The sequence below is a fragment of the Ictidomys tridecemlineatus genome, chromosome 5, assembly GCF_052094955.1.
Source record: "Ictidomys tridecemlineatus isolate mIctTri1 chromosome 5, mIctTri1.hap1, whole genome shotgun sequence".
Taxonomy (NCBI): domain Eukaryota; kingdom Metazoa; phylum Chordata; class Mammalia; order Rodentia; family Sciuridae; genus Ictidomys; species Ictidomys tridecemlineatus.
In genome coordinates this window covers 193,760,186-193,780,013 of record NC_135481.1, presented here as the reverse complement: position 1 = coordinate 193,780,013, position 19,828 = coordinate 193,760,186, and the positions used below count along the sequence as shown (strand labels likewise).

General features: G+C 44.6%; 1 protein-coding gene across 1 annotated transcript; it reads left to right on the top strand.

Moving 5' to 3' along the window:
• The first annotated feature begins 6,657 nt into the window (after positions 1–6,657).
• Positions 6,658–19,088, top strand: Rnf114 (ring finger protein 114). The gene is made up of 5 exons (XM_078051943.1): positions 6,658–6,839; positions 11,003–11,153; positions 14,396–14,502; positions 14,789–14,903; positions 18,915–19,088. Exons 1-5 carry the CDS (start codon positions 6,700–6,702, stop codon positions 19,071–19,073), a joined length of 672 nt encoding a protein of 223 aa, XP_077908069.1. The 5' UTR covers positions 6,658–6,699; the 3' UTR covers positions 19,074–19,088.
• The last annotated feature ends 740 nt before the right edge of the window (positions 19,089–19,828 follow it).

The window sequence follows — 19,828 nt, the reverse complement described above, 5'->3', positions numbered from 1 at the left end:
GGACAGCGTCAAGGAGAGGCAGCATGTGAGCTGGGCCCTGAGCAGCTTGAACATGTGAGCAGGTCTTTTCCTTCCAGAGGGAGGAAGGAAGCAACCAAAGGCAAGCACCAGAAGTTGGAAACTGTTGGGTGTGGGGGAGCACCCGTGTCTTCCCCATAACTCAGGAGGCTGAGGCAGGAGGATGGCAAGTGGAAGCCAGCCTCAACAATTTAGCAAGACCCTATCTCAAAATTAAAAAAAAAAAAAAAAAAAGGATGGGAGACATGGGGTCAGAAATGGAGGTCAGTGCTTAAGTGGTCCTGGGCTTAAGTCCCAGACCAAAACAAAACAACCACAAAACCCCTAAAAACTGAAAACTCAGCCACCTACAAGCACATAAGGTGGGTGTGTAGTAAATTCTAATCCTGGAAATTAGTGGGATGAGGTCTCACGTAGTCCCTGGCTCAAGAAAGCATTCATGAATTCTTCAGTGAGGAAACACTGAAGCCCCTCCGTGCCCCAGTTTGTCCATCCATGAAATGGGCAACACAACAACAGTATGTATCAAAATAGAAGTTAGGCTGAGCGTGCCTGTAATCCCAGTGGCTCAGGAGGCTGAGGCAGGAGGATCGCCAAGCAACTCAGTGAGATCCTGACTCTAAATAAAATACAAAATAGGGCTGTGTATGTGACTCAGTGGTCAAGTGCCCCCGAGTTCAATCCCCAGTAATAATAAAAAAAAAAAAGTCACATGAACTGTCCACACAAGCACTTGTCTAAACACTCAGTTGGCATTAGCTGTCATTATCAGTCTTTTCTCCTTCTGCCCTGCAAAGAGCCCAGAGAGGCCTTTCACACAGTCCTTGCTTATTCTTTTCTTTTGATTGGTTCCTGATACTGACTTCTTCCTGGGATCCTCACTGTATTTTAGGAGCTTAATTTTAGTTGCATTGTTAGTTCATCTTCATGGTTATAGAGCATGCACTCAAGTCACACTATCTGTGGCATCCACCCGTAAATAGGGCTCCTCAGTAGGTTATTTTGCATATTGAATGGAACAACACATGGGAAGAACTTTACCCGGTGCCTAGAAAGGAGTAAGCTGCATAAATGCTGCCCAGGATTGGCCTGTCATGTAGCATGAATTGCCAGGAGGCTGAGGCCCCCTGGCTCCTAGAGCTGGGTGTTCACTGAGGCCTCCCACAGGTAGGGGCCAGGCCTGATGGAAGCCTGTAGCCTCAAAGAAGGCATGTGAGAACTGAGAGCCAGTGCCATCAGGCAAAAAAAGGCCTTTCTTTCCCCCTAAATGTAAACCAACTGCCAATCAGTTCAAAGTCTTCATACACCCACGAGTCCACAGGTACTGTAAGGGTCCGGCGAAATGTCGGAGGAAGAGACCACCAAGAGACTGACTCATGCAATCGCAGAAGGGGATTTATTCCAGCGCGCTGGGGCTCCGTGCTCACTCAAGAAGGGAGAGCAGCCCAGAGCCCAGAGCAGAGGTCAAGCAGTGCTTAAGTACACTTTTGGGGGAGGGCGGGAGCATCGGAACAAATCATCATGAGGCGAGGGAAAATTGAACAACAACTCTCATACATGATTGGCACATTCATTGGCAGGAACAGGTCGGGCGGGGGTGATTGGTCACTCCTAAGCGGGGTACACATTCAAACTGATTGGTTTGGGCCTTGAATGCCTACATGCCAGGCTACACAAGGTCCTAGGTTATTAAACAACTAAGTGGTCAGTGGGGCATTGTCTTAACTGCCCCAGGAATTTCAGGTTCTGTGTGCAGTTCAGAAACTTTACAATACTTAGTCCTTTACATTTTAACTCAGGCTTTGCAGCTTAGAAACTTTACCCTTTCAGGACCACTGCAGACTTGAGGGCCGTTATTTTTTTTTTTTTTAAGAGAGAGTGAGAGAGGAGAGAGAGAGAGAGTGAATTTTTAATATTTATTTTTTAGTTTTTTTTTTTTAGTTCTCAGCGGACACAACATCTTTGTTGGTATGTGGTGCTGGGGATCGAACCCGGGCCGCACGCATGCCAGGCGAGCGCGCTACCGCTTGAGCCACATCCCCAGCCCCCCGTTATTTTTTTAATATTTATTTCTTTTAGTTGTATACAATGCCTTTATTTTTATTTATTTATTTTATATGGTGCTGAGAATCGAACCCAGGGCCTTGCATGCACCAGGCAAGCGCTCTACCGCTGAGCCAGAACCCCAGCCCCTTGAGGGCTGTTATTAGTGGAACCCAGCCAGCTCTGCCTACCTCCGAGCAGACACAGCCAAGTGTCAACAGCTCACCTGATTTTATATATATATATGATATATATAATATTTATATATAATATAAATATATTAAAATATATAAATACGTTTATATATATATTTGTATTCAGAATTAAATCCAAGGGTGCTTGCTAAATTACCAAAGCTGGCCTTGAACTTTCCATCCTCCTGCCTCAGCTTTGAGTGGCTGGGATTACAGGCGTGCACCACCATGTCCAGCTTGCCTAGCTGAATCTTGACTGCACTGAAAGCAGTAACCCAGAGGTGTATCCTGTGTAGTATTGAGTTTGAAAGGATTGTTTGCAGGAATCCAACACCTTTGTCCTCCCCACTCCTTAGAAGGGAGCAAGGGAAAGCCACACCCATGTTGTCTCTGTTACACAACATTATCTCTGGGCAGGCAGGAAGGCACAGTAGAGTCAAAGGGCCCAGTTCAGATCCCAGCTCTGTCACTTTTATTTGTATGACCTTGTACAAACTATCTAACCTCTCTGCGCTTCACTTTCCCTATCAATAAAATGGGGTTAGTAACAGAGCAGTGGACACCTGCAATACCAGGTATTTGGGAGACTGAGGCAGGAAGATCACAAGTTCTAGGCTAGCTTGGGCAATTTGGTGAGATCCTGTCTCAAAAATTAAAAGGGGCTAGTGGTGTAGGTCAGTGGTGGAGCACTTGTTTAGCGTGTCAGAGGCTTTGGGTTCAATCCCCAGTACCAAGCAAACAAAGGGATTAGTGGTCACTTCAAGGATGATTGAGAGATTAAATGAGCTACTAGGTGGTGCCAAGTGCAGAGGCAGTATTTAACACAAACTAGTCACAATGACTTTTTTTCCTTTGCACAGTGTGGTGATGGATGGCTCTCATACTAGGCAAGCACTCTACCACTGAGCTACATCCCAAGCACCAGAGTTGATAATTATTAAAGCTGGGTAAGCCAGGCATGGTGGCGCATGCCTGTAATCTCAGTGATTCAGGAGGCTGAAGCAGGAAGACCTCAAGTCACCATGATAGTTTAGCAAGACTGCCACAGTCTGGCTGGACACAAATAACCAAGCCGCCAAGAGGCACTTGTAGGTTCAAACTACTTTATTGCCCGAACTCTCCCGGCCCTCAACCGGGCTCCAGTGAGAACTCAAAGGGAACTCAATAGGTGCCCGAGGCAGGAGGAGCCACCCTATTGCCGGAGAGCAGGGGTCCATATACAACTGAATACACAGCCCGTTTCAATCCAGCATCATCCAGTCACAGCAATTATACACAACTTAACTTAATTATCATCATCTTAATGGCTCCCTGGCATCACCTCACAACTACTCAATCTGGTAAAATGCCAGGCCCCATTCAGACTAGGCTGTGGCTCTCAAAACAAGACCCTGTCTTAAAATTAAAAAGGGTTGGGAAAGAAGCTCAGTGGTAGAGCACTTGCTTAGCGTGCACAAGGCTCTAGGTTCAATTCCCAGTTGGGTGGGGGAAGCATTTGAAGCTCAAACTCAGTGAATTAAGACTTTTGGAATTCCCAAGAAAGAATGCCTCAAAACTCAAGAACAAAAGGTGATGGGGGGCTGGGTTTGTGGCTCTGCAGTAGAGCATTTGCCTAGTATGTGTGAGGCACTGGGTTAGATCCTTAGCCCCACATAAAAATAAATAAAGGTACTGTGTTCATCTACAACTAAAAAAAAAAAAAAATTTAAGGTGATCCAATAAAAATGACCCAAAGAATTAAATGGATACGTCCCAAAGGAAAACATGCAAATGAGTAGATGAGCAAATGAAAGACGGCTCATCACCATTAATCACTATGAAGGGTGAAACCTGTGGATGCCGCCCTACACTCACTGGAATGGCTGAAATAAAAATGGCCACTGCCAAAGGTGGTGATGCAGAGTAAAGGACACCTTATCAGTGGCAGCAGGGAATATTTGTAAACATTTTGAATTGGCAGTTTCTTATAAGATTAAACACACGTGGGCTGGGGTCGTAGCTCAGTGGTAAGGGCCTTGCTTAGCGCGTGCATGGCACTGGGTTCGATTTTCAGAACCACATAAAAAATAAATAAAATTGGGGCTGGGGCTGAGCGGTAGCGCACTTGCCTGGCATGTGTGAGGCACTGGGTCCAATTCTCAGTAGCACGTATAAATAAATAAAGGTCTATCAAGAACTAAAAATATTAAAAATTAATTAAAAAAAGGTATTGCGTCTATCTACAACTAAAAAAATAAATAGATTTTAAAAAGATTAAACACACACCAAATAACCTAGAAACCCATTTCTATATGGATTTTTAGTTTAATTTTGTTTTTTGAGTACCAGGGATTGAACTCAGAGGCACTCGACCACTGAGCCACATCCCCAGCCCTATTTTGTATTTTATTTAGAGACATAGAGTGTCACTGAGTTGCTTAGTGCCTCACTAAGGTGCTGAGGCTGGCTTTGAACTCACAATCCTCCTTCCTCAGCCTCCTGAGCTGCTGGGATTACAGGCGAGTGCCACTGGCCTACTGTTTGTTTTTTGTACTGAGTTTGAACCTAGGAGCGCTTAACTATTGAGCCACATCCCCAGCCCTTGCACCACCACAACCCTTGGATGCTTAGTTTTTAAATGTCTTGCTAATTCTTATGACTTTATTCTATCATTATCCAATGTCTCAAGCCACCATATCCATTTGGGGTGCTGTTTATTCTTTTTTTGGGGGTAGGGATGCCATTTATTCTTGATGGTGGATTTAAATTTCTATTTCAGAGGGGTTGCCTAGCGCATGTGAGGCACTGGGTTCAATCCTCAACACCACATAAAAATAAATAAAGGCATGCTGTTTATCTACAACTATTAAGAAAAAATTTTTTAAAAGCTTTAAAAAGTTTTTATCTCAATCAGGGTTGTTTTTGTTTTGTTTTGGATTTTGCTAATCTTAGTTATTCAGCCAGTGAGACCCTGTCTCTAAAGACCTTGTCGGATCTTACTAGATCAACAACATTGTTTTTACCTATTATGTGGATGACCTTTGGTATAATAGAAACTAAAATTATGTGAATGAGCTGGTATCTTATGAGGCCCCATTTTTATGGGATCCTTGCCTCACTCCGGGTCTCTCCAGTTTGTATCAGATCATTTGCTGCCTTCTCTTCAACACGTAGCAGCATGCTGGCACCTAAAGCTATTGCTTATGTACACTTGCACGCCAGGGTCTCCCTGTTTAAAGCTCTTTGCAAACCAAGACTCTGTCCCTTTCCATTTGCACTCAGGCTAAGTACTCTAAGTCATAAATGGCTGGACCAGTAAACATTTGAAAAATTGTTAATAAGGAGGCCAGGTGAGTGTGAGTCACTCGTTGCCCCTTAGTGGTGAAAACAGGAATTTCTCCTGGTTCTCCCATACCAGTTTGGCAGTATTGAAACATGCTGAAATCAAGATATTATCTATTCACAGGTTTAGAAATGTAGTAATACATAACGAGAGAAATTCTATCTAATTTAGATATGTACAGTGATAAACTTTACATGCTGCCTGAGGCTGAGCTAAGACTTTGAGTGCTAAGAGTTACATGATTTACGGTCTCAAGTTCAAGGTTAGCCTAAGCAATTTAGCGAGACCCTAGGTAACAGCCAGACTCTGTCTCAAAATAAAATATAAAAAGGGCTGGGGATGTAGCTCAGTGGTTAAGCTCCCCTTGGGGCAATCCATGGTTAAAAAAATAAAATGCAACAAACTGATAGAAGAGTTAGACAACCCAAAAGGAGAAAGGATGGGAACTACCGGTAGAAGATTCTCAGGAATCTTCTTGGGCAAACTGAGGGCTCAAGATTAAGGTTGTACGCGGTGGCCCACACCTGTAATCCCAGCAGCTCAGGTGGCTGAGGCAGGAGGACAGCGAGTTCAAAACCAGCCTCAGCAAAAGCGAGGCGCTAAGCAACTCAGTGAGACCCTGTCTCTAAATAACATACAAAATAGGGCTGGGGGTGTGGCTCAGTGGGCCGGAGTTCAATCCCCGGTAGCCGCACTCAAAAAAAAAAAAAAAAGAATAACTAACGTTGTATTAGTTATCTGTCGCTGCATAACCAAACACCCCCAAACTTAACAGTTTAAGCGATACATATTTATTGTCTCCCAGTGCCCGTGGGCGAGGGTCGTGGGCGAGGGTCGTGGGCATGGGTCGTGGGCACGGTGTAGCTGGCTCCTCTTCTGAGACTCACCAGGGTCTAACCCACACGTTGGCTGGGCATCATTCTCACCTGGACGCTCAGATAGAGAGGAACTCCCTGGCTCGCAGAGGATGCAGACGGAACCTGCTTGCGCTCGGCAGCGACCTGGAGGCCCCGCCCCACGCTCAGAGGCCCCGCCCCGCGCACGCGCCGCCGCCGCTCGGCCCCGCCCCTCGCCTCCTCCCTCGCGGCCGGCGGGGCGCGGCGCTCGCTCGGCGGCAGCAAGATGGCGGCGCAACAGCAGCCCCGTGAGGGCGTTACGCAGCTGGCGGGGCCCGCGGCGGAGGCCGACCCCCTGGGCCGCTTCACGTGTCCCGTGTGCCTGGAGGTGTACGAGAAGCCGGTGCAGGTGCCCTGCGGACACGTGTAAGTGGGAGCTGGGCTGGCAGGGGAGCGCCTGGCGGGAGGGAGCCGAGCCGGGAGCGAGGCCCGACGGGGGCCCGCGCGGCCGAGCGGCTGCCCAGAGCGGCCCTCGGAGCGTCCTCCGCCCGCGGCGCCGGCACCTGGGCGGGACAGGGGCGCGGCGCTGGGGTCCGGACCGGTGCGCGAACTTGGCGCAGCGCTGAGCCGCCAGAGACGGGAGGGAGCCCGTCGGCGGAGGCCGGGAGCTATCGGCGTCCCGCTTCCTCCAGTGCAGGACCCGCGGCCTGAGCAGCGTCGGGGTGCAGACGGGGCTGCCCATCAGGAGCTCGGTGTGAGGGTGTCCCGCGCTGCCGCAGGCGCCGGGGCGGGCGGGCCTGAACCCGAGCCTTGCCCCGTCACGCACACCTAAGCCGAAAAATCGAAGAAAACCTGGCCACCTGCTTCCAGCTGCTCAAGAGTTGGCATTTTCTTCGTTGCCGCCCTCCGTGCTTATCACGGGCATCACCTTGGCATTGGTCTTGGGGACCCCGTTACTCTCAGCAGACACAATAGGCACTTGTTGGGACACAGGGGCATTATTCCTACAGCAGCCCTGCTGCAGGGGCTGGGGAGGGGGACGCCGGGAACCATTTTACAGGTGCATAAGCTCAAGAGACTGAGACTCACTCGCATCGCAGGTGTCCAGTTTTGCTAGCCTCGAGAACCTAGAGCTTCGTGGCCACACACAGGCTTTTTGTTGCTTCAGGCACGCTAAGCTCTTTCCAGCCTGGGGCTATTCCTTTCTGCAGTTCAGTTAACCTGGAACTCTTGCCCCATTCACACCTTCCCACCACTGGCCCCCAGATCTTTCCCAAACTTAAATCGCCTCCTTCAGTTCTCTCCTGGAGCTCCCTGTTGCCCAAAATAGTATCCTGGTGCCTAAGCAGAGTTCTGATCATCCAGATTCTAATCATGCAGTCAACTGAGATGTTTGTATGCCCTGTGTGTGCCAGAATCCGCAAGAACATGATCCCTGCCCTCAGTTTACAGTCCAGTGAATTGATTATTTGGACTGCAAGTGGTTTACAGGGTTCAAGCCTGTGTGGGTAGGTATTAACATTTGTAAAAAAAAAAAAAAAAAAAGATGACCCAGCACAGTAACCATCTGAAAAGCAGCGAAATTTGAGTTTTCCTTGAGTCACCTGAACCTTTCCTGGGTAAGAGGGCAAGGAACAGTACTGGGATCCAAGCCTTGTCTCATCTCCTCTGTTCACTGTACCAGCTTCCTGTGTTGAGCAGTTCAGTGCTGAATGAAAGACAGACAGATGCACCTTGGTGAGGGCAGCAAAGGTGTCTCATAGCTCCAGCTCTGCTCTCTGCTCTACTTAGTTGATTTTTAACTTGGACATCATGATAGCTGTGGCTGGGACGTTGGATTAAAAAAAAAAAAACCTTTATTTTTAAAGACCAGAAAGATTGCCAGTTGCAGTGGTGTGCACCAAGTAATCCCAGCAACTGAGGCAGGAGGATTGCAGATTCAAGATCAGCAACTTAGTGAGACCCTGTCTCAAAATAAAAAGGGTTGGGAGGTAGCTCAGTGACAGAGCACCCCTGGGTTCAATCCCCAGTACTGAGGGGAACAAAGGAAAAGACCTGAATGACTGCATACACCTCAGTCAAGTGGTATTCAGGGGAAGAAAGGCTGGAAGCTAGGTGCCCAAGAAAAGGGATTTCTTCATAGCAGTGTGATAGAAAAGAGCATTTGGAATGCTGAAACCCTATTAATAGGAAATAGAAACTGAAAGTCAACCCAGTATAGTTTTAGCAGCTTGACTGAGCATGATGATGCACAGCTGTGATACCACTGACTGGGGAAGCTGATTGCAAGTTCCAGACCAGCCTTAGCAACTTAGCAAGACCCTGTCCCAAAAAGGGCTGGGAATGTGGCTCAATGGTTAATTAAGCATCCCTGGGTTCAGTCCCCGATATCACACCCCCCCCCCGAAAAAAAAAGGCTTGTTTAGGTATAACTCAGGTATAAAAGGGGCTTCTGAACATGCTGTAACATGAGCTGTTTGCTGAGGATAAACAGTTGGTTTTATCAATTTGCTTGCTGGGTTCTGTGACCCTCTGCCTCCTTGAAGAGGCAGTGCCAAGATGGCCATGAGGTCATGCTTCCTCTCCTACCTTGTCACTTGTGTTCTCTCTTTAGTCTGCTATGTCACAGCCTCAAAGATCTTCCTTTTTGCCCTTGAGACATGCCTTTGCATTTGGTATCATTTCAGATCTGTGTGTCTATCTTCATAAGCAGGTTTTAGTTCAAATGTCACCTTCTCAAGTTTCCTGTGGTTGCCCCAACTGATCTCTTTGCCTTGTTTTATTTATTTCATATACTTAATCACTGTGAAATTGACATGTGTTTTCCTCCATTTTAGAATATAGCATCATGAGGACAGAGACTTTGTCTCATTTTCATTCTGCCCTCAAGCAAATGAGTAGGCCCCCTTACCTGTACTAGACAACCTTATACTAGCATAGCAGCATTTTTATGTCCTGGGTGGCGGGGGGGGGGGGGGGGGCTACAAGGGATTGAACCCAGGTGTGCTTAACCACTGAGCCACATCCCCAGCCCATTTTTTATATTTTATTTTGAGACCGGGTCTTTTTAAATTGCTTTGAACCTCACTAAGTTGCCGAGGCTGGCCTTGAACTCCCGATCCTCTTGCCTCAGCCTCCTGAGCAGCTGGGATTACAGGTGTGCACCACCATGCCCAGCATGGATGAAAAAATTCTTAGAGACACTAAAACATCATCAGGTGTGCAGAAGGGTGCCTTTGATTATACATCCTGAGTTCTGACAGAATCTGTTAATCCTACCTTGAAATAAAATTGGAGCCTAGCATGGTGGTACTTGCCTGTGGTCGTAGGAGGCTGAGGCAGGAGGATCACTTGAGCTTATATATTTGAGACCAACATTGGCAACATAAACCCTTATCTTAAAGAAAAAGTTGAGAATCTATTACATTGGGTAAGTAGCCCAGCATATTTTCATGCCTTATTTCTTCTTCTTCATCATCATCATCTTCTTTTTTTTTTTTTTTAATATTGTTTTAGGTGTCAGTGGACCTTTATTTGTTTATATGCAGTGCTGAGAATTGAAGCCAGGGCCTCACACATGCTAGGCAAGCGCTCTCCCACTGAGCCACAACCCCAGCCCTTTATTCATTCTGTATACCGAATCTCAACATCACCTGCCTAAGTTTTAGGGAAGAAACTGTCTTTTTTTTTTTTTTTTTTTTTTTTACTTCTTCAAATTCAGTAAGTCCTCAAGTCATACTGCCTCTAAATTGTGTCCTGAATTCATTCTTTTTTGTCAGGACTTCACAGTCCCTTGCCTATAGTCATTTATTAGGTTTGTACTTTATTTCTTCCCATCTAAAAAAAAAAAATAAACAAAATAAAGTTCTGTTGTCCATGATACACCGGAGTTGTTTTTCTGTAAGTCAGATTTGGTCTTTTTGATTTGAACCTCCGGCTTTCTGCTGCTTCTGAGGAAGTTTATTAGTCTTCTCAAGTGCATCATAAATTTTAAACCTAAGGGCCTGGAATAGTCTTCCCTTCCTCTGCCAGCAGAACTCTTTAAGGCTGATCATGGAGGCTACTTCTGAAGTCTTACCAACCTTATTCTCCTTAGGTTACAACTATTGTTCTTGGCTTTGTGTTCCCACAGTGCTTTGCTTTTACCTCTGATGACAGCAGTTCCCATTTACTGTGCATTTCTTTTGTGGTAGACAATATACTAAGGGTCTGCTATACATATTCCATCCTCCCAAACAATCCTAGAGGTAGATACTGCCATCTTCATTTCATAGAGGAGAAAATTCTGTTTCTGGAAAGGCCCACCAAGTCCCTCAGTGGCAGGGGCTAGGGTTTGAAGCCTCAACATTATTGCGTTTTACCTGTGTCATGATATTTCGTGTTTGCTACTGGACCTGTGTGTTCTTCATAGTCTGCTGCTACTCTCAACAACAATTTTTCTGTCCTAGAAGATCTTAGTATTTTAATTGGGTGTAGGGGACAAATTGTTTTTAATCCATTATTCATTGATGTCCTTTTAAAAGTTTATCCACATTTGTTGTCTTGTCTCCACGATGCATGACGGAGGTTCTCTGTGTGTCTTGTTCTAGCTTTTGCTCTGCATGCCTGCAGGAATGTCTGAAGCCGAAGAAACCTGTCTGTGGGGTGTGTCGCAGCGCTCTGGCACCTGGCGTCCGAGCTGTGGAGCTCGAGCGGCAGATTGAGAGCACAGAGACTTCTTGCCATGGCTGCCGTAAGAATGTATGTGGAAGTAACATGGAAGAGTCATTATCCTGTGATGAGATGGGTAAAGCATAGAGCTGTTGCCACGGCGTTTCTGAAGTTAGAGCATGACTAGGTGACTAACAGCACGTGTGCATGCCAGTTATCTGTGGTGATGGCTGTGCTGTTTTCATTTTTGTAACCCTACCTACTGGTTTTTTGTTTCTTTTTTCATGAGTTGGTTGGATATAGTATATATTTTAGCTTTGAAAGTCAGAGGAATAACTAATCCATTTGTTCCTATGAGATCTATTTTCTAAAGTATTAAATACAATTTGAATTAGAATATAATGATATTTTATGATTAAAATATAAAACGAAGCTGGACACGGTGCACAGGTGACTTAGGAGGCTGGCAAGTTCAAGACCAGCTTCAGCAATTTAGTAAGACCCTGAGCAGCTTAGCAAGACCCTGTCTCAAAAAAAAAAAAAAAAAACTGGGCTATTGCTCAGTGGTGAAGTACCCTAGGTTTAAAATAAACTGTAAAATGAAGTTGGTGACTCAAAGAAGTTATCTACTGTAAAGAGTTTGAAGGGAAACTTTATAATCTGTATCATTAGAGATATGAACTTAATGGTTAAACTTTTTAGCACTTGCTGGGGAAGAATCATGATGGAAATATGAAATCCTAATTTTAATAGCATTATCTAACGTTTGAAATGCATCCACGCTCTAAACAGTACAAAAATATAAAATATCATAGGCTGCTTCTTCAGAAATTATCATTGCAAAAGCAGTTTGATTTGGAAGTCTGCCTGACATTTCTACCCTTTGGCAAATGCAGACAAAATTTTTATAAATAATAGGTATAGGATTTTTTTTAGAAAATGGGATCATACTACATATTTTGTAACGTTTTTGACTTTTGCAAGTTTTGTTTCACTTAATCTGGCAGTCCTGCTTGTCAGTTTTATTATTTTTAAAACGAGTATATAGGTGGCCATAGTATGGACATATTTTATCTCCTTCCTTTCAGAGTGAGTTAGTATTAGGTGTATCTAGCAGAGCTATTACAGTGCTATCTTAAGACTAGTTCCCATCCCTTTTAATTAGGAGCTCCTTGGTTGGTAAGCTTAAAGTTAACAAATTCTTGAGCTGGAGGTAAGACAGATTCGTCGTGGTAAGCTGGAATTCAAATAACAACCCCCCCCTTGCTAGTTGAATTTAGAAACTTTAAAAGTACTGAAATAAAATTTCCTCTTACCTTCATCTTTCTTCGTGCACACATGGTATTTCTTTTTTCCCCTTTTGTTTTTCTCCATTTTAAAGATTAGTGATTGCACACCTATAGTCCCAGCTCCTTTGAGGCTAAGTAGAGATGACTGGAGTTTGAGACCGCCTGGATGACATAATGAGACCCAGTCTCAAAACAAAACAAAACAAACTTGAGCACAGTGGTGCATACTTGTAATCCCAGCAACTCAGGAAGCTGAGCCAGAGGATCACAAGTTCAAGGCCAGCCTCAGCAATTTAGTGAAGCCCTAAGGAGTTAGTGAAACTCTATCTCAAAATTTAAAAAACCAAACCAAAAAAAAAAAAAAAATGGAGAAAGGGCTGGAGATGTGGTTCAGTGCTTCAGCGACCCTGGGTTCAATATCTGGAACCAAAAAAGAAACCAAGAGATTAATTATTGTACCATACATACCTGAAAAAATATTTTTGTTCCCTTACCACCCTTTTTCTTTATTCCATACACTTTTTCTTTCTTTGAGAACACCTGGCCAAGTGTGATGGCATGTGCCTTATAGTCCTGCCTACTTGGGAGGCAGTGGCAGGATTGATTGCTGATGTGTAGGAGTTCAAAGCCTCCCTGGGCAACATAGCAAAACCCTGTTTCAAAAAAGCAAACGGTGCTGGGCATGATGATGCACACATGTAATCCCAGTGACTCTGGATGCTGAGGCAGTTTAAAGCCAGCCTCAGTAATTTAGTGTCTGAGCAACTCAGTTAGATCCTGTCTCTAAATAAAATACAAAATAGGACTGGGGATATGGCTCAGTGGTTGAGTTAAATCCCTGGTACCAAAAAAAGAAAAAGGAAAAAACAATCTGGGTTCACACCTATAATCCTAGCAGCTCAGGAGTCTGAAGCCTGAGGATCAAAAGTTCAAGGCCAGCCTCAGCAACTTAGTGAGACCCCGTTTCAAAAAAGGGGCTGGAGATATGGCTCGGTGGTAAAGCACCTCTGGGTTCAATCCCTAGTATGTATGTATGTACGTACATACATAAATAAATAAACAAACAAACAAATGCAGTACACAGGGTAGGGGATGTCGCTCAGTGGTAGAGCACTTATCCTGGCATGCACAGGCCCTGGGTTAGATTTCTAGTAGTTCCAAAAAAGAAAGAGCCAAAAACAGTGCCGGGGAAGCCAGGTACTGTGGTGCACACCTGTAATCCCAGCTACTTGGGAGATTGAGATAGGAGGATTGTAGGTTCAAGGTCAACCTGGGCAACTTAATTAGACCCTGTCTCAAAAAATTAAGAACTCTTAATTCTTAATTAAGAATGTATTCCAGGGCTGGGTTTGTGGCTAGTGGTAGAGTGTTTGCCTAGCACTCTAGGTTCTATCCCCACACCCTGGGTTCTATCCCCAGCATCACATATAAGTAAATAAAATAAAGGTATTGTGTCCAACTACAACTAAATAATAAATATTTTTTTTAAAAAAAGAATGTTATTCTGGGGGGCTGGGGAGATAGCTCAGTGGTAAAGCACTTGCCTTCTGTGCATGAGGGTCTGGGTTCAATCCCCATCACCACATAACAAAAAAGTAAATGCAAGGATGTAATTCTATAGCTCAGTGGCAGAGTACCTCTGGGTTCAGTTCCTGTCATATTTCCCCACCGCCCTGCAACCTGTGATGAAGCACTTTTTGGACTTTTTTTTTTTTTCCTCTTTCCATCTTATAACCTACATTGAGTATAGAAAACTTTTTTAAAAAACATCACTTGATTTGGAGCATGTCTATAAGGTCTTTGTATATCATGAGTAAATTCTTTTAGAGTAGAAGCAGATGTCAGGGTTTTGTCAAGTGGAAAACATCAGCCTTTTTATTAAAGGTTCTACAGTCACTGTTCTACCCCATCAGTATAGTCAGGAGTGTAGTGAGGTTGTTTGCCAGGGTGATGTAAGTCCAGTTTTCGTCTTACCCTTGCTTTGGGACCATATTTGCCTGATATAAGGTGCTAACTTGTGGATTCTGATTCTTCCTATTCAAGTTCTTCCTATCTAAGATCCGAGCCCACGTGGCTACCTGTTCCAAATACCAGAACTACATCATGGAAGGTGTGAAGGCCACTACTAAGGACGCATCCCTTCAGCCAAGGTTAGTAACTCAGTCACCCCCTTAGCTGGAGTTCATTTTCTGCGACCAAGTTGTTGGGTACTTTATGCTCTAGGGTTTGAAATTGATTCAAGTTTGTCGTTCGGGGGGCACTCTGACGTTCACTTCAAATGTTAGCTGTGCCGTTATTTTCTAAACACTTGACCTGCTTTGGAAGTGATAATGAGAATCCTTCTCACACAGTTAGTGAACTCTGTTCCTTTTTGATTGAAGTTGTGTGGAAAGGTGTTTACAGAGAGATTTTTTTCTTCTGCCTTTCATCTTTCAGGAATGTCCCAAATCGTTACACCTTTCCTTGTCCTTACTGTCCCGAGAAGAACTTTGATCAGGAAGGACTTGTGGAGCACTGCAAATTATCCCACAGCACGGATACCAAATCTGTGGTAAGACTTTTTTATTTGAATGAGGGAATAAGTCAAACTTACAAGAAAATTATAGGATTTGTGAACTTCTATGTACCCTTCACTTAGATTTCCAAATTAATATTTTACCATAACATTTGGGCATAAATTATAGATACTATGACTCTTAGACCCTTAAATACTTCGGCATATATGCAAAGAATAACATTTTTTTTTTTTTTTTTACAAAATTACACTTTTTGTAATTGTATTTAGGAAGCTTAACATGGATACAATCAAATATCTGTGGAATCCATGTTTAAATTTTAATAGTTGTGATCTTCATCATGATTTCCCCCTTACCCCCCAAGAGGATGCGGGGATGGTATGGAAGTGCTGTGTATTTTGGGTGCTGTCTTTGGGTCCTTTTTACTGATGGACCTTTATTTTATTTATTTAAATGCAGTTGGGGGGCTGGGGATGTGGCTCAAGCGGTAGCGCGCTCACCTAGCATGCGTGCGGCCCGGGTTCGATCCTCAGCACCACATACCAACAAAGATGTTGTGTCCGCCGAGAACTAAGAAAAAATAAATAAATGTTAAAATTCTCTCTCTCTCTCTCTGTCCCCCTCTCTCTCACTCTCTCTTTAAAAAAAAAATAAAATAAAATAAAAAAAATAAATGCAGTTGGGTTGGGGCTGTGGCTCAGTGGCACAGCACTTGCCTTGCACATGGGAGGCACTGGGTTTGATCCTTAGCACCACATAAAAATGAAAAAACAAAGATATTATGTCCATGTATAACGAAAAAAAAATAAATGCGGTGCTGTGGGTCGAACCCAGTGCCTCTCGTGCTAGGCAAGTTCTCTGCACCCAAGCTCCAACTCAGGCCCAGCTTTGAGTAGTTTTGTGTAGTTGCTGTCCCCTCTAAATGGGATGGGCTAATGCAGCACCTGCTTCACTCATTTGCCTTACTAGTCTGTCCCCAAGAGCACTTGTGTTTGCAACATTTGTACCTTGGCTCTCTCCTTCCCTCCTGTGTTGAGGAAAGGCTCCTTTCTACATCTTGCTCTTCTCTCTCCTTTTTCCCCATACCAGGGATTGAACTTGGGGTGCTTAATCACTGAGCCCTGTCTCTAGCCCTTTTGATTTTTTATTTTGAGACAGGGTCTCATACCTTGCTGAGGCTGTCTTTGAACTTCCGTTACTCCTGCCTCAGCCTCCTAAGTTGCTGTGATAACAGGTGGGCACCTGTCCATCTCACTCTTCTTAACTGTATTCTCTGGTCTAGGTAAAGGACCCAGACTAGGACTTGGCACATTGCCTTTCCTGTCTAATTGATGGGAAGAATATCCAATCCTGTTTGCTTTCTCTAGTAGCATTAAGTTTCTTTGCCCTCCAGATTGTGGCTTTTCAGTGCTGCTGTGTCCTCTGCAGAGTCCAGCTTCTACTTCTACCATCCTGCTGATATCATGTTCTGTGTGTCCCAGCTAGTCTTATTAAAAGTCCTTGTTTTCCATCATCTCTGAAATTTTAAGAATTTGTTTCTTTGTAGATAGCTTTTTTTTTTTTTTTTTTTTTTTTTGGTACTGGGGGTTGAACTCAGGCACTCAACCACTGAGCCACATCCTCTGCCCTATTTTGTAGACAGAGTTTCACTGAGTTGCTTAGTGCCTCCCCATTGCTGAGGCTAGCTTTGAATTCTCGATCCTTCTGAGCTGCTGGGATTACTTGGCTGATAGCTTATTATATGAAAAGTGGACTATAAAAAAACTCTCTCTACGGCTGGGAATGTAGCTCAATAGTAGGGCACTTGCTAGCTTGTGTGAGGCCCTGGGTTAAATCCAAATCCCCACCACCTCAAAAAAATGGGAGCTTCTTTCCAACCCTTCCCCTAAGTATGTCCCCCCATAGCATCAGTTGGCATCAGTCTGTCTTTTATTTATTTTATGTATGTATGTGAAACTGGGGATTGAACCCAGAGCCCTCTATCACTGAGCTACTCTCCAGACCTTTTTATATTATTTTGAGACAGGTTCTTGCTCATTTGCCCAAGCTGACCTCAAACTTGCAATCCTCCTGCCTTAACCTCCTGAGTAACTGGTATTACAAGTGTGTACCACGACACCTGGCTTCTCAGTCTTTATGGGTTTTTTGTTTTGGTACCAGGAATTCAACCCAGAGCCATGCCCCCAGTCCTTTTATATATATATATATATATATTTTTTTTTTTTCCCCTTAGTTGTAGATGGACACAATATCTTTATTTATTTTTTATTAACTTATTTTTATTAACTCATGCATGCAAGGTAAGTGCTCTACCACTGAGCTACAGCCCCAGCCCCCCAGTCCTTTTTTTTGTATTTTATTTAAAGACAGGATCTCACTGTGTTGCTCAGAGCCTGAGTTCCTGAGGCTGGCTTTGAATGCGCAATCCTGCCTCAGCTTTCCTAGCCTTTAGAGATTACAGGTGTGCACCACTTTCTTTATGGTTTTGTAGTTTTTTCTGTATTCAGATTTGGTAACTATGCTATACCATGGTGACAAATCAACTTTTCAGGACATAAGACAATTACAAATAATTTATTATTCTCACCCCAAAATAGTCATTTTTCCAATATTTATATTTTTTACATAGACGATTACTAAAATTTCAATGAGCATATGTCAGTCTGGATGGGTCATAACGTCTGTTATTTTGCTTTTCTTATGATTCCAAAATGATAGTCTAGTATGTCTTCTTTGGCTGCACTAGATGAGAGGAGAGAATCGTTCTAAGCTGGTCCAGTAGCACATGTCTATAATCCCAATGGTTTAGGAGGCTGAGACAGCAGGATTGAAAGTTCAAGGCCAGACTGGGTTAAGACTTAGCCAAATAAAAAGCTCAGTGGTAGAGTGTTCCTGGGTTCAATTTCGAGTACCAAAAAAAAGTAAATTATTGTCATAAATTCTAACATCTTTGTATGTTTATTTTTTGCTTAACTGTATATCTGTTGGTTGGTTGGTTTTTGAGTGCTGGGGATGGAACCCAGGCCATTGAGCATGCTAGGCACGCGCTCTACTGCAGACCTCTATCCCTAGCCCTGTTGGTGCATGTTTATAAGATACAGTCTTGGAGGTGAATTAATTTGGGCAATGGATAACTGCACTCATAATTTTGATAACCCCTGTTTTCTGGTATGACAGCCTAATTTGTTTCCCCTCTCTCCTCCTTCCTTCCCCTTTGGCACCCTGAAGTTCCTCTGGTGGTTTTGTTTCTGTTGAGACCTTTTGTCCTTCAGCTTCTGGCCTCTGTCCTAGTTCCTCTCCCTCTACAGCTGCTTAGCTCTCAAGCTCTCAGCCCTTCACTTTGGAAGCCATCTTCTCTTCAGTCTCTAGGCTGTGTTCTAGCTCCACAGCTGCTTGCTGCGTATTCCACTTGTTGCTCTGTTATCCAAAATTCATCTCTTGCCAGTCCCCTCTATCCCTGTGTGCCTTGTAGGTGGCTAGGGTTACATCGCTAAGCTGAAGCATGATACCATCCTCCTTCCTGAATTCTCCGTCATGTGATGCTGCCACCCGCTAGCTTCTCTGTCTGCCTCTCCATGGACCTCTAGTCTTCAAAGCTCAAATCAGCCTGTTGGATCGCTTTCTGGTGTGATCCCAGTCATCTGAGCATTTACTTTGTCAACATGCACATGAGGCTGTGCTGTGCTTCCTGGGCCATAATTCATCTGATTATTTACTTGGTTGTCCTTGGGTTTTTTGGATCAGCTTGTGTGCTGGATTGGAAGGCCATATTCCAACCCCCACAGAACTGGCCCCTTTTTGACTGCAGTAGCCTTTCAGAAGAAATGATACTATGACTTAAGTGACCACCCACACCCATGTGTCATTTGATTGAAGCAGGAGGCTTGAAGTGTTCTCTGGGATTCTGGTGTGCACAGGAAGGAGGACCAGGTGTTCCACACTAGGTGTCAGGAAAACCATCCTGGAGGAGAGACAGCCAGCAGGTTGCACAGGGCTGGAGTCCATTCAGAAGTCAGGTGCCTGATATCTTGCTTCTTTGTTGAAAGGTCTGTCCAATATGTGCCTCAATGCCCTGGGGAGACCCCAACTACCGAAGCGCCAACTTCATAGAACACATCCAACGCCGGCACCAGTTTTCCTATGACACTTTTGTGGTGAGTCGTATTTCTCCCCTAGGGGACAGCAGAACTTCTCACTGTCTCTGAGAAGAGGAAGGGGGGGGCCTGTTATCTAGCCTTGTCTCTATGCAACAGCTCCCAGGCCCTTGCATGGCAGCCGTGCAGTGTCTTCTCCTGGCAGCCAAGTGATCGGAGTGCTGTTGAGATGATCGTGACAGTTACTGGAACGATACAATGAAGCTTGCTCCTGCCCTGCCCCCATTTTGCCCCACTTTTTTCTAGGGTTGGGGGGACTGGATATTATATCCAGTGTGGGGGGGTGGTTCTCTACCACTGAGCCACATTCCTGGTCATTTTTTTGAGACAGGGTCTCTCTGTTGCTTAGGGCTTTGCTAAATTGCTGAGGCTGGCTTTGATCTTTGAAGATCCTCCTGCCTCAGCCTCCCTAGCCACTGGGATTACAGGTGTTCACCATCATGCTTGGCCCTCCAGCTTTCTTTCTGTAGGTATAATTTCTGCCTGTTACACAGCTTAGTTTGGGAACCTCAGGCTCAGATGCCCCTGAGGACCAGGCAAAGAATAGAAATGGTCCTCAAAAGAATTTGTAAGCTGATAGGGCATGACTCATGGTATGCTGCCATCTAGTGCAGCTGATTGTTGTTGTGGGAGTGCAGGCCCAGGACTCGGGTGTGGCTCAGTGATAGATCACTTTCCCAGCATGCACTGGGCCTGGGATTTGAAGCAATGTTGCAGTGTCAAGTTAGGATTTTAGTGTAGTGTTTACTCTTTCTGTGTGTGTTTTTGGGGATTGAACCCAGGAGTGCTCTACCACTGAGCTCTGA